The sequence below is a fragment of the Hoplias malabaricus genome, chromosome 16, assembly GCF_029633855.1.
Source record: "Hoplias malabaricus isolate fHopMal1 chromosome 16, fHopMal1.hap1, whole genome shotgun sequence".
Classification (NCBI taxonomy): Eukaryota; Metazoa; Chordata; class Actinopteri; order Characiformes; family Erythrinidae; genus Hoplias; species Hoplias malabaricus.
Window position 1 is genome coordinate 18,559,598 of NC_089815.1, and position 15,283 is coordinate 18,574,880.

Here is a 15,283-nt window from a genome sequence, read left to right on the forward strand (position 1 = left end):
ACACATGAGTTTCAGACAGTTATTGCAGACGAAGTGAAACAAAACCCATCGGCGCAGAAGGTAGAACTGCACATATAGGAAAACAACAAAACACTGGAAAATTAAAAACAATGGTGGCACCCATACATGTCAGCATTAGTGGTTGATTACATCACTAAATGTCAGATTTGTAACACTCAGAATGTAGCAAAAGCATTTAAACTAGCTCCAGGAAGGTTTCCACTGCCAGATTCTCATGAGATTGAGATTAAAATGGATTACACAGATATGATTGACCCCATTAGGAGATATAGATATCTCCTGGTCGTGGTAGATAGATTCTCGGGGTGGGTAGAGGCATTCCCCACTCTGAGGGAAGATGCAAAATCAGTCTGTAAGTTTCTGATTAATTGTTGAATTTCTAACCATGAGTTTCCTAGGAAATTTTTATTTATTTATTTATTTATTTATTTTTTTAATATTTTTTCAGATAACGGGAGTCATTTCACGAGTAAAACACTGCAGTGGGTGGAGCAGTCGTTGGGGCTGCGCCATAGCTATGGTTGTGTGTATCATCCTGCCTCACAAGGTCAGGTGGAGAGGATGAATCAAAATTTGAAATCTAAATTAGCAAAGATCAAACTGGCCACGGGCATGAATTGGCTTGATGCCCTTCCAATTGTTTTAATTAGTGTCCGTAGTTAAGTGAACAGAAATACAGGGTTCACTCCTTTTGAATTAGGGAGGGGCATACCTTTTCAAGGCCCCTCCAGCGCACTTGCGTCCCCCCAGAAACTACCTCAAGCAGAGTACCGACAGCTATATGAGAACTAAAAGCTGTTTGTAAAGATTTCTCTATACAGGTGCAGGAAAGGAGAGAAGGAGAAGAAACGGAGGAGAAGGATCCAGAAGTGACAGTCTCACCTTGGGTCCTCCTGAAGGTTATCAAGCGGAAGTGGTATGAACCTCGCTGGACAGGACCTTACCAGGGGACAGAGAGAACCAGTTGTGCAGTCTGGCTGAAGGGTAAAGGCTTATAGTGGTACCACCTCACACAGTGCAGAGCCGCACCGACAACTAACATCAAACATTCACTGAAGGAAAACAACACCTCAGAAGAGGCTGATCAAGCAGCCTCAACCAACATAGGGGCAGAATAATCCCCTGAGGCAGGGGCACGACAAGGAAAGTCTATCCTTGCCCCCAGCGCAGATCCCTACCAGCGGATGAAGAATACACTTTAACACATACACATATAGGGCTCATTGTAATCTCTTAGTCCAGAGAGTGAGTGGTAGGACAGAGGTGTCCACTCCTAACAGGAGCGGTGTAATTGCCCGCTACCACCACAATCTGCCATCACGCTCTACCTAAGTCACTCGCCAAGCCGGGGGTGACCTAGGCAGACCAATTTAACATTAATTGCTTACCATTTATCTAAATGTATTGACCTGTCAGTTGGACAGGTCAAAAGGGGAAATTGTTGTGAAAAATAATTTTATTACTTTGTATTAGTGGACAAATATCCTTAAATGATTAGTTAAAATTAGAAAGTATAATTACATATTCATTGTATGAAACCTTGTATTCATATGAATGATTAACCAGTATTTTAACCATGCATTTAAACAGTTTAGAATCTGCACACTAACTGACATGCTGACTCAGTGTTTACACCTTTCTAATTTCTTAGATCTTTACCAGATCTGCACTTAGGCTTGTAGTATAAATTCCAAGTGTTAGTTAGGACAGTTGAACTTTAGGGCATCTCAGTGACCTTAAGTCCATTAGTGACCCCTCTGAATCTTGGTGACAGAAAAGGAATGTGGGTAATAAAACCTACAGAGTCAGAAGGGCATGATGAGTGTTTTGGGGTCATAGGTGCATGTGAAACATGCACGCAGAAACCTGAGTACTAACATGTCTAATTATGCATATTAATATATGTTAATCAGCCAGAAACGCCTTGCCAGCAGGGTATACGTCATTTGGGGTATAAAACTATGGAGTCAGATCCCAAGAGTCAGAACTTTGCGTGGAAGGGCACTAGGTTGCGTTTCTTATGTATTAGTTCTCCTGGTTCCAGTATTAAAATAAATACTTTGGTTTGCTTTGAACTTCACTCGACTGGTCTTTGTGAAACTTCCGGAACGAGCACGCCTCCCTCAGGAGAGAGGGTGTATTTTGGATCTTTTGGAGATCTTCTAAATTTTAATTACTTTGGGAACGGTCCAAAAAGAACATTTAATTCTTCAAGATCCACTTCACACTCTTTTTAACAGTTCTTTTTTGACAGTTCCTTGTAACTATGAGATAATCAATATTTGCTGAATTATCATCAAGGTCAAACAGATATATATATTATATTGCATCAATGTGACTCATATGATACAAAAGGCCAATTATTAGGCTATTTGATTAAGACAAAACCTTGACAACTCAATGCATGTATTTTTATAGTTGGAGTCAAGTTTTACTTTGTTTAGTTACTTCAACTAAAGTAGCTATTAAAGATGAAGTGGCTGTTTACCTCTAAAGTCAGGATATCATAGTCAAATGAATTATCGTCAAGGTACTTCGGATGCACATGGTAACTCTTCACTTGCATTGTTATAGAGCGTTCTTTTCTTTTCTGTCTTTCAGGTTATGAGCACCGAGGACAGCCGTGAATATCAATTTCCTGTTTAGATGAGCATACCAGATATTTAGATTTAATTGGTGTCACTGCAACACATTAAAAATTTACAGAAACACAACATACCCTGGAGTAACAAATTCTTCTAGCAAAAAACGCCTAATTGGTATTAAACTACCACATTTTTACTACTTATTAAAGAGTAACTAGGATAAATAAGGAATGACTAACAAATTTATTTGCTCATGACTATTTCAGTATAAAACCATATGCAACAAATAGCTGCTAACTTATTATCAAGCTGAAAATATTTAAATAGCTGCTTATTACTACATAATTAAGCAGTAAAAAGGTTGAATTTACTGTGCTATTTATGATTTTATAATACACAATAGGCTACTGAGAGGATTAATGCAGAGCACAGAACTGTTTGAAACTCATTACAAAAAAGAAGTAAATACAAGTAAATAAAAGAAGAATATAAGTAAATAAAATATTGTTTACATGTTACACATCTGTAGTAAATGTTTAGAAGCAAAATGTTATGTTAGATTTCTTGTTACTGCTTTATAACTTTGTGGAATATTTGGGTTATTACCTCAAAAACTAATAAGTAGTCATCAAGATACTAAGAATGTACATGCTATCAGTGCTATCAATGCAAAATAAAAATAGTTGTTGTTACTGTATCTCACATTAGGTGATAACAGCTTTTTCAGAGTAATGAGGGTAATTTTCGTAGGAAGTTGTTACTGTATAAAGTAGAACGCATTGATTTTACACAGTCCCCCAACCACATTACTAGGGTTAATTTCCCTGCTTGTTAGAATGGTACTGCTGATGTTAGAACCTTATCTGAGATGCAGTAAATATCTCCTTAACTGTAACCGACCATTGGACTGTTGCTGCTTTGTCTCTGATCCATAAGGTGTTCATTGTTATTTTTTGTTGTAGATTGTTCATATTTTATGCACAATTAACAAAGCATTAATTATTTTGACTTCTGGATTCGAATAATGGCATTTTAATGGCACTTAATATTCATCGAAGTAAGCACTCTGGAGATGACTATATTCACCTTTATTACTACTTAATAACATAGTAATAAATTGTCTACAAATATTCTATGGCTATTAATATGCCTCTTGTATGTAAACATTTCCAATTATTATCATAATTAGTAAACATTAAACACTTAATTCAATCTTACTTGTTCCAGCAGTGTGCTGCTGTCATGACAAATCTTTTGGACACAAGGAAGCCCCCACATTTGTGCCCTCCACTTGTCTGGACAGACACCATATACGGCCTAGAGTGGGGTTTAGCTTCTGTGCCATTCACTATACCAACATCAAAACTGTCTGAAAGAGAAAGACATGGAAGAGTTGTAATCGGAATGCAATATTCACCTTCATACATCCAGGCCATTTGAATCATTCTAACTCCTGTCTAACACTAGCTAGTGTCCTTGAATAGAAACTTGTGTCTCACTTTGTTCAGGCAGCACTTACCAGAGTGGATGAGGATTGGCAGCAGAGCAGCCAGCAGGAACACAGAGAGGAGAGCCATGATGCACTGCAAAGTGTTCTCTTTGAAGAAGAAAAAGGGTTTAAATAGCAATGTGGAAATCTTCAGTTCCCCAAAACCAGTCTTTCTTATGGTGTGCTCCTTGTGTTTAACACGGAAAGGAGAACCAACAGAAAGCTTACCAACTTCTGTGACCTTCGCAAACTGTCACAAAAATAACTTTATATTACTTTATATATATATATATATATATATATATATATATATATATATATATATGACACTATTAATGAGTTATGGGCCTGGTGTTGGCTCCTTGAAAAATATAAAAGCAACACATTTTCTGGGAATTTCAGTTGCTGCCTGGGCTGGTGCAGGCTAACTCAAATTAATAATAGTAAGGACTTATTCTTAAATAAAGTAATCATGTGTATTTCTGCAGCCAGTTCTGGTGTCAGAATCTAATTATTTTTAATCCTGAGTTCAGAGTAAACTGCTCTAGATTTAACCATGACATGTAGCAAACGACTTGCCACGGTGATTCTTAAACTTTCTTACCTGTTTGCAAAAGCTGAAAATGGTAAGGGCCTACACACACACACACACACAAACACACTTTTTCTCTTGTCATTACTCCTTACATGTCATTTCATATTGTGATGAGATCACACACTCACCAAGTCAATCAGACTCTCACAGCTATGAATAATTTCCCACAGACTTTCCACCTAACAACATGGGTTTTTGGACCGTGGGAGGAAACCGGAGCACCTGGTGGAAACCCATGCGGACACAGGGACAACACACTCCTCACAGACAGTCACCCAGAGTGGGGCTCAGAACCCACAACCCCAGGACCCTGCAAAATGTGTGACAGCGACACTACCTGCAGCATCACTGTGCCGTCCCTCCATTATAAGTCTAAATTCCAAAATTGTGTTGATTTACTTTGTTGAGTTATTTTGAGAATTAAAACGTATTATAATTTAAATAGACCTGTAATGAAAGGTTACAAATATTCACCCCTCCTTCTAGAAATGTAATGTACCTTAGAGAACACAACTGGACTTTAAAAACACTGTTGTATCTTTAAAAGTATATTTTAATTTGTACTTTTAGTGAAAATAATGTACCTGTACATTGTATTTTTTTTTCTGAGAGTGTAGAATTGAGCACCATGTGCCACAGTGCTGCAATTGTACTGTGAATGAAGTCACTAAATAGGTAAGTCCACTTTTTAGACATCATTTAGACATCAGAATAATCAGACATACAGAAAACCTGCTTGCTTCATATTTATGTTTTATTTAAATGTTTAAAAACATTGTTTGCTTTTTTGCTTCATTTAGTTCATTAGCTAAAAAAACAACAACATTTGAGACAAGAGAAATCATGCTTGAGAAAAATGCTTTTATTGAGATAAAATCTGCCAAATGGTCTGGCTTTGCTCATTTGTTAAATGTGGGCTACACACGGTCAAGAATAGAACTGATCCAGGGCAGGAATGCAGATATTTTGGCAAAACCATTTGGACCCTGGGGTTCCTCACACGTACCAGTAATGAAAGAATCAATACCCACTGCAGTGTCCTTAAACACTAAAGGACCTCCGGAGTCTCCCTGTTAACAACACACAAGAGCATTAGTGTCCTACTAGTGGTCAGCGGTTAAATCACTGCCTATGAGTGTTACATTTAGGGTTAGGTTTAAGGGTTTTAGATTTACCTTTTAGATTTAGGTGTTAGCGATAGCATTAAACAAACACAAAATGTAGCAGTTTCCTAATGTTTTGGAGCTTAGATTTAGGTTTAGTTAAATTTAGGGTTAAAGCCAGCATTTGGGTTAAGTTTAGGGTTATAGATTAGAGTTAGGGTTATATGGAAATTTATAAACCTGATTTTTCTTATTTTGTGTTGCCAGAAATTCACATTAACATTCACAAATATCATTAGTACACAATTACAAGTGTTAATTATATTTCATTTACATTTTACGAATTGTGTAAATGGTTTGCAGTAAAATATGCTCAAAGTAGCCTTGAGACCAGCAGTAGTTCAGAAGGTGTGGACAACAAGTAGACGCATGATTAATTTGCTAAGCCTGATCAAAACAATATTTATGAGAAGAAACGCATACATCAGCATTTTTTACTTACAAAGCATGCTCCTCCTGGATGAACTGCACACACTCGCTGTTTATTTACACGGTGCTTCTTACAGTCTATGACTCTGATACTTGTTTCCATCAGACGGTTACTTGTGGACTCATTGTCACCGGTTTGTCCCCATCCAGCTACACTGCAGATCGTACCGACTGGGATGTCCTCCTCTATTTTGGGGATGCGGATTGTTGTGATTGTTGGGCCCAGTGGTACTGTTTCCTTGAGCTGTAGCAATGTTAGAAAGTTTAAAAATTACACTGCAACTGTCTCAGTGTCTGTTCACATAAATAGTAATACATTGACTGAACTGTATTTAGCAATGATGAATCTTTATCTTAATGAACCAAGGTCTACAAGTGCACTGCGCTGTCTGGACATGGATAAACTAAAAAGTTTACCTCATGCACAATATTTATCATATATATATATATATATATATATATATATATATATATATACATATATCATTTTTTTTATTTTATTTTTTTTTCTCCTCAACATAGATGTTGCCAGTCCAAACCATTAATGTCTCTACAAACCAAAATATGACACCAGGAAGTTAGTGTGAGATACATGTTTTCTGATTCATATATATTTTTTTTTTTTTTTTTTTTTTTTTGTGAGCCACTAGACAGCTCAGCACCCTGGGAGTACAGCACTAACAAATCTGACAAGGCAAGTGAGGACTCCTGGACTCCAAGCCACGGATGCCTGAGTCATCACAAGGGGCTGAAGCTGAATTCTGGATCCCTAGTTTGATGTATTAGGAGTTTATGTTGTGCTTGGAGTTGTTATGGAGGGCTGGTATGTTTCATGGTACTTGCTTCTGTGTTGGGCTCAAATACTGCCTGTACCCTTGCTCAATTACTGCTCACATGGCTGTGTCTCAATACTTATCTTTCTTTCAAGGTCTTTACAATATTTTTTGTTTTGGTGATATTTTTAATCATTATTAAAATATGTGTCTTGAGGGATTTACACTGAAGGCAAACATTTATCATGTAATATGATTCAGATTGTTGTAAGATTCCTTGGCATGTTCTGATTAAAACTTGGTTGCTATAGTCATCATTTTTGTGTTGTACCTTAAAATTTTTATCTATGTGCCCATTTTTTAACTTAAGGGTCTTGTCATGGGCCTAAAATGTGCCTGTCATCTCATGGTGTTTGAGTTTATTACTATCATTGCTGTTGTTTCTTACCTTTAAGAGCATGATATCATAGTCCACGTTTTGCCAAGTTTGGTAAATTGGATGGACATAGTAAGTCTCCACTTCCCTGCGCAAAGCACCTTCTCCTTTGTCTGACAGATCATGAGCACCAAGCACTGCTGTGATCTCCGAGTTTCTGCTGACACCAAAATGGTTGACGCTTAACTGACTGAATATATTTGGTAATAGTAGCATGTAATGATGAACAAAACATTGCATTAAATATGACATTTTACAATTAATAATATGGGGCCTGCGGGGGGCTGCCTTCGAAGCATCTGTGTTGTCTAAAATTTGCCAGACAACCAGCTTGTACATTTTTGAGATGTTCTAAATTTGAAGCATTAAAATGCAATTTATATCATTACATTTGTATTTACATACAGTGATTTAAAAAAAAGAAAGAAAACAACAACTCACTTATAGCAGTGCGCAGCCGTCATGACAAATCTTTGAGACACAAGGAAGCCACCACATAAGTGTCCTCCATTTACTTGGAGAGACACCATATAGGGTCTGGAGTGGGGTTTAGCCTCTGTGCCATTTATTATTCCAACATCAACACCAGCTAAGTGTGAAAAACGTGGAGAGCTTATGATCACACATTCTACATGACTCTTAAAATATATGTCAATTTACAACAGTTATATATAGATTATTGTAGAAATTGCAGCTGAAAACTGCACACTAGGATTAACAAGTTCAAACAACATCAGTAAACGCAATCAAATTTGGAATTTGGTTTGTTTCTGGGATATAACCCCTGTTTTCAGGATCGTTAGAAGTTCAACTGCTAAAAATTACAATAATGAAATACAAAATTGTTTAACTAAAAAAGAATTGAGCATATAAATACATGACAACGTTTTAGGGCACATTAAAAAATCTAGAATTTGTATCTTTATATATTTATTTAAACAAATGTTCTTAAAATGTCACTGGGATGGTTCAAAATATTTTCAAAAGTTGCTAGTTAAATGAAATATGAATTAAGAAGCTTGGATTCTAATGTGGGATGGCACGGTGTTGTCGCAGTCACACAGCTCCAGGGACCTGGAGGTTGTGGGCTGAAGTCCCGCTCTGGGTGACTGTATGTGAGGAGTTCGGTGTGTTCTCCTCGTGTCTGTGTGGGTTTCCTCTGGGTGGTTCGGTTTCCACCCACAGTCCAAAAACACACATTGGTAGTTGGATTGACGACTCAGAAGTGTCCGTAGGTGTGTGTATGTGAGTGAATGTGTGAGTGTGTGTCACCCTGTTAAGGACTGGTGCCACCTCATGGGTGTTTTCCACCTTGCGCGCAGTGATTCCTGGTAGGGTCCGAACCCACCGCGACCCTGAACTACAATAATCTCTCGCTACTTCGCGAGTTTTTCAAGGGGGCTTATGGCTGCTATATCGCGGATATTGAGAGACAATCTAGGAAAACCGTGAAAGATGAATAGCCAAAATATTTCTTTAAATCCATTAAAATTTCATAGACTAGGCCTGTAGGTGACATAATATATCATTTATTTCATACAGTACATGTATTGTTCATGTCCACATCCGAGTGAAACTTACTTACGCTAAATCACAGCTTAGGAATTACTCTATTAAAGAAACTGGTAGGATATCACATGTAGTTCCAGCTGAAAAACATTATAGAATGACTGTTTACTGCAAAGGGTGGGTTGTTAACAGCACAGGGAGGGTTTTAAAAGTCCAAATACTCATTAAATACATAAAAAAATATCTTTCCTCTACTTCGCGGAAATTCGTTTTTCGCAGGTGGTCTTGCAACGCATCCCCTGTGAAAAATGAGGGATCACTACATAAGCAGTTTCAGACAATCAATGAATGAAAAAAAGGATTCTAATGTGATATCATATATATATGCTGCTGAAATTTTCTGACCCACTAAACACTTTCCCACATTCCTGTTTTGTTTAAACAACTCTTACCTGAGTGACTGAGGTTTGGCAGCAGAGCAGTCAGCAGAAGAAGAGAGATGAGAGCCATGGTGCGATAAGGAGGGTGTGTATTTTCCCTGGAGAAGGGTTTAAATAGCCCGCTGGAACACTTCATTTCCCAATAACCATGATTGCTTATGGTAAATGTGGGGCATTTACAGAGAAACAAGAACTAAAGGAAACCGTATTAACCTCTGCTAAAAGACACGTGTAAAAAATGCACCGTACAAAATTTCTGAAGCAGTACTATAGTTGAAAAGTTTCCCCCAGATCAATATGCATATATCACTTCATATATCAAAATCATATGTATTTCAGCAGTTTTTCATATTGAAATCAAACAAAAAATGAAAATACACAATGCCTTATACCCAGTTTCAAGCCCCATTTTCAGAAAACTTTGAGTATTTGTTTTATTTTTTAATTATAGTGAAGCTTCATTAATTGACTTTCAATTACTAAACATAGAGGTGTTTGTCAATATAAAACAGTTTTAAAATTTAAATCTGCAAAACACTAAATAAAAGTTAGGACAGGGGCAAAATGATAGTGAAAAATTTATTAAGTATCACATCACACCGTTTTGAAGAATTATGGTCCAAATACCAAAATGTGCTATGGTCAGAGGAGTCCATGTTTCGGTTTGTTTAAAGAAAAACTAACATTGTTTTTTCTGTAATAAAGATCAAATGAAACATCCCGACTGTTATCAGTGATAGGTGCAAAAGCCTACATCCCTCAAAGTATGTGGGGTGCATCTGTGACCACAACATGGGTGATTTACATATCTCAGAAATTTCCATTGATGTGGCGGCAAACAATGGGGTTTTAGAAAGTTATATGCTGCCATCAATGTAATGTGTCATTCTGGGAAGTCCATGGTTATTTCAGCAAGACAAAGTGAGGCCTCATTTTGTACATGCTACAACAACATGGCTTCGTAGTCACAGAGTACATGTGCCAGCAGTTCAGATCTGTCTTCTATGGCACATCATGAAGCGCAGAATCAAGCAGCAGTGACCACCGACTGTTGAGCAGCCGAAGTCTTGTCTCAAGTTAGAATAGGTGAAAATTCTACTTACAAAATTTTAACAATTGGTATCCTCAGTTCCCAAATGATTAAGCAGATGTTGTAGCACAGTGAAAAGCATGCCTCTGTCCCACCTTTTTTGGAGTGTGCTGCAGGCATCAATTTCTAAATCTGTTAATAATTGGAAAGTTAAATCAAGTTGTTCAGTAAGAACATCGGAAATATTTTCTTTGTACTTCTGTCAATTACATAAAGCTTCAAGGAAATTAACCAATAACAGACTGCCTGTCTAGAAGAGGCATTTGTGCTTACTGACTGACTGACTGATACTAATGTTGAAACGCACATGTGCGAATAAGAACTGTTAATTCAGCTGTATTTCACAGACAGAACTTAAGGTGGTGCCACTACACCACTACACTGTCTGTTGTTAGTTCAGCCATATTTCACATTCCAGTTTGTGAACTAAATTTGGAACTGTTTGGCGGTAATCAGAGGTCCTCTTTTCCCTGGACAAGTACTCTTTTTGGGACCTAAAAATGTGGGTTTAAGTGTTCAAGGGGTCTGAGAGTTGAGAGTTGAATTGGGACACAGTCGCGCCGCTGACCTGGCCAGGGGTTCGTTTCCCAAAAGCATTATTGCTAACTACGTTAGCAGTTTACATAGTTGGAACAATAAAGTTGCAATGCAAGGGTTTCTCAAAACAGTCGTTGGAAATATCAAGGTAACTACATTGGTAACTTGCATAGTCCGAACCATCGTTAAACGACACAGGTGTTTCTCAAAACCGTAGTTCCACCGAACGTTCGCAACACTGTCGTTGAGTTGTGTAGTTGGAATTACAACTTCAGGCCTGTGGTTAGTGGTGGCCAATCTTCATTAATACTGTCATCATTTAAACCCTGTTTTTAAATACCTCATCATGATTTTTTTTTTATGTATACCTGATGTTTTGAACTGTGAATGACCATTACGAAATACATTGTGTGAGCTTAGAGATAAGGTTTAATAGAAAGAACAGGAGAGCAATACGTAAAGATTAGCAGCTTTCATTCGCTCAGCACTGTGTTATGGTACTGTTTTCCAGCAATACTCTTTCTAATTTAGACCCACTTGAAGCAATAAAGACATTACATGTTTAAGTTATATGTTGGGGATATAATAACTTTAATGTAGTAGTTCAAGATGGATTTGAATATTATTTAATCTTCAGTTCACTGAAGGAATGTCAACATGTCTTTTAAACAGATAGAGATTTATAAATTCATTTGTCACTAAATAAACCACACATCACTTTCCCTGCAGAACTGTTGGACAGAATACATCTATTTCCTACACCCCACCTCTAGGATGAGGAGTTGGGGCAGCATATAGGCCTGATTTACAGGCCTTTTTTGAAGTAGGGAATGGGTAGAAGGGATTGGATGGAGAAAGGAACAATCAACGTCTATAAAAGTGGAAAAAATCTACTCTTCATACAATCAGTACATTAATGCAAATAAAGAGGTATATTACTATATTAGCTATATTACTTTTATTAATCTTACTATATTAATTATTGTTGGGTGGGAGACACTGGGGATCTGAGGAGCTATTCATTGTACTGGCAGCAGATGCTTCAAAGGCAGTGGGTCTCGGTGTGAGGGCCTCTGTGTTGAGGCAGCAGGGTGGGCAGATGAGCTTCCAGACTGAGGGGATTCTGGGGTCCACGGAACAGCCCAGCCCTGGGGGGGGGGATTATTATATATAAAACACTTGAAGAACCTGTAAGATTAAAGGTTTCTTTGTGTCATGAAAGTGTTCTTCAGATTGATGGAGAATGTGCTATGGCTCTATATAGCAACATTTAGAAAAGGGTCCTATATGGCACAAAAAAGTGTTCTTCTACTATAATGATTTCAAACTTGTAACAATAAAGGAACCATTTATGGTTCCATACAGAAGTGTTTACTACAAGGTGCTCTATAGAACCATCTATAGCACATTCTCCATCAATCTGAAGAACACTTTCATGATGCAAAGGAACCTTTAATCGTGCAAAGGTTCTTCAAGTGTTCTATGTAGAACTGTTTTCTTTACTAAAAGACCCTTGTAGAATGATTATTTTTAACTGTGAGATTAGGGTCATAAACATATAGCAGATGTTTTCTCACAGATTTCCCCCCTCTCCCTCTAAACTGTTTAATTACTACAGGACTCATTCACAGGTAAAAAAAAAAAGTTCAAACAAAGGATGAAAAAGACAACTTATACAACTGGCACTTTAACTGTACCATTTGTGTGTGTGTGTGTGTGTGTGTAAAAAGATATTATCATGTTGGTATATACTACAAATATATATATATATATCAGAAGCAGAAGCGGATGATGGTCTTTCAAGGAGGGGAAGTTCAATTTCGGCCTACGTCATAAAATGTGTCGGTTTATTTATACGTAAATTCTACCCTCCGTTCCTTTTTAAGAAAATGATATGTGACCCTGTCGTACCAACAAGGCGTCTTTTCCAGGGACTTGACTAGTGTCCTCTCAATGGCCAGCAGAGCTAGGCTGCTTAAACGGCCTTGGCCCATGTGAAGTGTGTCCGCCTGTGAGTGCTTTGTGACGGTGGAGGGGCTCAGCGGCACCCGCTGGACAGAAACTGCAATAGAAGTCAGAAAGAGTGATAGAAGTCAGTCTCCAAACACAAGCAGCTACAAAAAACTCCACCAGAAATAGAAGCTGGATTTGTCGCTAGTCATTTTTAACAAAGAAAATGTTGCTAAGAGGACTTACAAAGTCTCCGGTTCAACTAAGAACAGAATGAAAATGTAATGCTCCCACGGATCTCTACACCAAAGGATCGCTGATTCGCTCATTTCGCTGTCAATCAAAAAGGGATTCAGCCTCAGATAGATCATCCAATCATCATGCAGAAGCTGAGCGTCCGGGCCAGCCGAGGCCAGCCCACTGCCCCATAGACCCCCAGAGACGCTGAGCGTCCGATGGGCGGGACAAAGCCCAGCATTTATCCAATGACTCATCTCGTTTCGCTGTATTTCACTTCTTCGCTATTGAAATCTGTGGACGCTCAGCGTCCTCACTGTTTAAAGCACCGTGAAGGGATTGATTGAGAGAAAAGTCGCATATTTACCAGTGATAAGAAGCTGAATCTGAACAAAAATTGAGCGCGTTGTAGTGCGTATTTATTCAATGACATGTACACACAACAGTATATATTTGATCACTTATTTTTTTACATTTTAGGGGAAGCTGAGCTTCCCTTGCAGTCTTAGAGCAATCGCCTCTGATCAGAAGAGGCAACATAAAATACTTTACACAACTTTAGTGAATCAATGTTTCATCACTGAGAGCTTTAGTTGCTGTTATAAAAACAACACAATGAACTCTGTCGGGTCTCAAACCCACTTCTGCGTGACACAGAACTGCAGGGTTTTCACATGTAGCCCACTGCGCCACTGAGGAACACTGCTGAGAGTTCTCGCCGTCATATTTATGAAGTTTTCTAATATACTTAATATCTATTTTTTATAATAATAAATACACAGAAATATTATTTTTTGTTACAAAACAATCTAAACAGTCTATTATCACTGTTACAAGGGTTAGACAATGAAACTGAAACACCTGTCAATTTAGTGTGGGAGGTTTCATGGGTAAATTGGAGCAGCCTGGTGGCCATTCTTCATTAATTTCACATTGCACCAGTAAGACCATGTGCATCCAATGGTTCAAACATTGTGTCCTGAAGGCGGTGCCATGTATCAGGATGACAATTCACTAATACACACAGCAAGACTGGTGATAGATTGGTTTGATGAACATGAAAGTGAAGTTGACTATCTCCCATGGCCTGCACAGTCACCAGATCTAAATATTATTGAGCCACTTTGGGGTGTTTTGGAGGAGCGAATCAGGAAACGTTTTCCTCCACCAGCATCACGTAGAGACCTGGCTACTATCCTGCAAGAAGAATGGCTTAAAATCCCTCTGACCACTGTGCAGGACTTTTATATGTCATTCCCAAGACGAAATGGCGCTGTATTGGCTGCAAAAAGAGGCCCTACACCATACTAATAAATTATTGTGGTCTAAAACCAGGTGTTTCAGTTTCATTGTCCAACCCCTGTATTTCTTTTGTTTTATTTTAAAACATGCATTTATTTTTAATTCAAGTAACATTACTCTTTTTGCTGCTGATTATATATGATAACAATATGAGAAATTTCTAAAATTTTCACATAATTTTACAAAATGCATGAGTTTTTGCAAGTTTCCCGCTGTGAAAACCAGACCAAACACGTCTGGAACCATTGTAGTTTGGACTACGGTGGTTTAAACCAACATGGTTCCAACTTCTGTGGTACTAACAAAGTATGACGGTTTTGGGAAACTAATGTTGGTTAGTTTAATGATGCATTGTACCACATCAGTTCATTGCTAGCTCCATCATTGTATGGGAAATGCACACCAGGCTTAGCCTGAAAAGGCAATGTGGGAAGATCATGTGGGCCCACCAAGATCCAGAGTAGAGGTGCAATGCAATGCCCATTGGGCACGGAACAGGGGAGACAGAACCCTTGGCATCATAGAGAACCTACCCCAAGTGAATGAGTTTAAATATCTTGGAATCATGTTCACGAGTGATGCAAAGAGGGATTGTGAGGTTGATTGTAGGTTAGATGCAGAGGCTGCAGTAATGCTCTCAATTTACCAGTCAGTCTATGTCCCCACTCTCACCTATGGTCATGAGCTCTGGGTAATGACTGAAAGAATGAGATCAAGGATAAAACTG

The 15,283-nt window shown here is 38.1% G+C and overlaps 2 protein-coding genes across 3 annotated transcripts; both read right to left on the minus strand.

Annotated features, from left to right (window-relative positions):
* Positions 1–2,519: 2,519 nt before the first annotated feature.
* LOC136671655 (granzyme K-like) lies at positions 2,520–4,183 on the minus strand. Its single transcript, XM_066647424.1, has 3 exons — positions 4,126–4,183; positions 3,825–3,975; positions 2,520–2,659 (listed from the first exon to the last, which is right to left on the minus strand). Exons 1-3 carry the CDS (start codon positions 4,181–4,183, stop codon positions 2,590–2,592), a joined length of 279 nt encoding a protein of 92 aa, XP_066503521.1. The 3' UTR covers positions 2,520–2,589.
* Positions 4,184–5,437: 1,254 nt separating this feature from the next.
* LOC136671652 (mast cell protease 1-like) lies at positions 5,438–9,528 on the minus strand. 2 transcript variants are annotated; one of them, XM_066647421.1, is made up of 5 exons: positions 9,453–9,528; positions 7,933–8,080; positions 7,504–7,651; positions 6,296–6,526; positions 5,438–5,760 (listed from the first exon to the last, which is right to left on the minus strand). In XM_066647421.1, the coding sequence occupies exons 1-5, from the start codon at positions 9,508–9,510 to the stop codon at positions 5,608–5,610; spliced, it is 738 nt and encodes a 245-aa protein (XP_066503518.1). In that variant the 5' UTR covers positions 9,511–9,528; the 3' UTR covers positions 5,438–5,607. The 2 variants fall into 2 exon arrangements, with proteins under 2 accessions (XP_066503518.1, XP_066503519.1); XM_066647422.1 differs by having other exon boundaries at positions 5,442–5,760; positions 7,504–7,648.
* Positions 9,529–15,283: the final 5,755 nt, after the last annotated feature.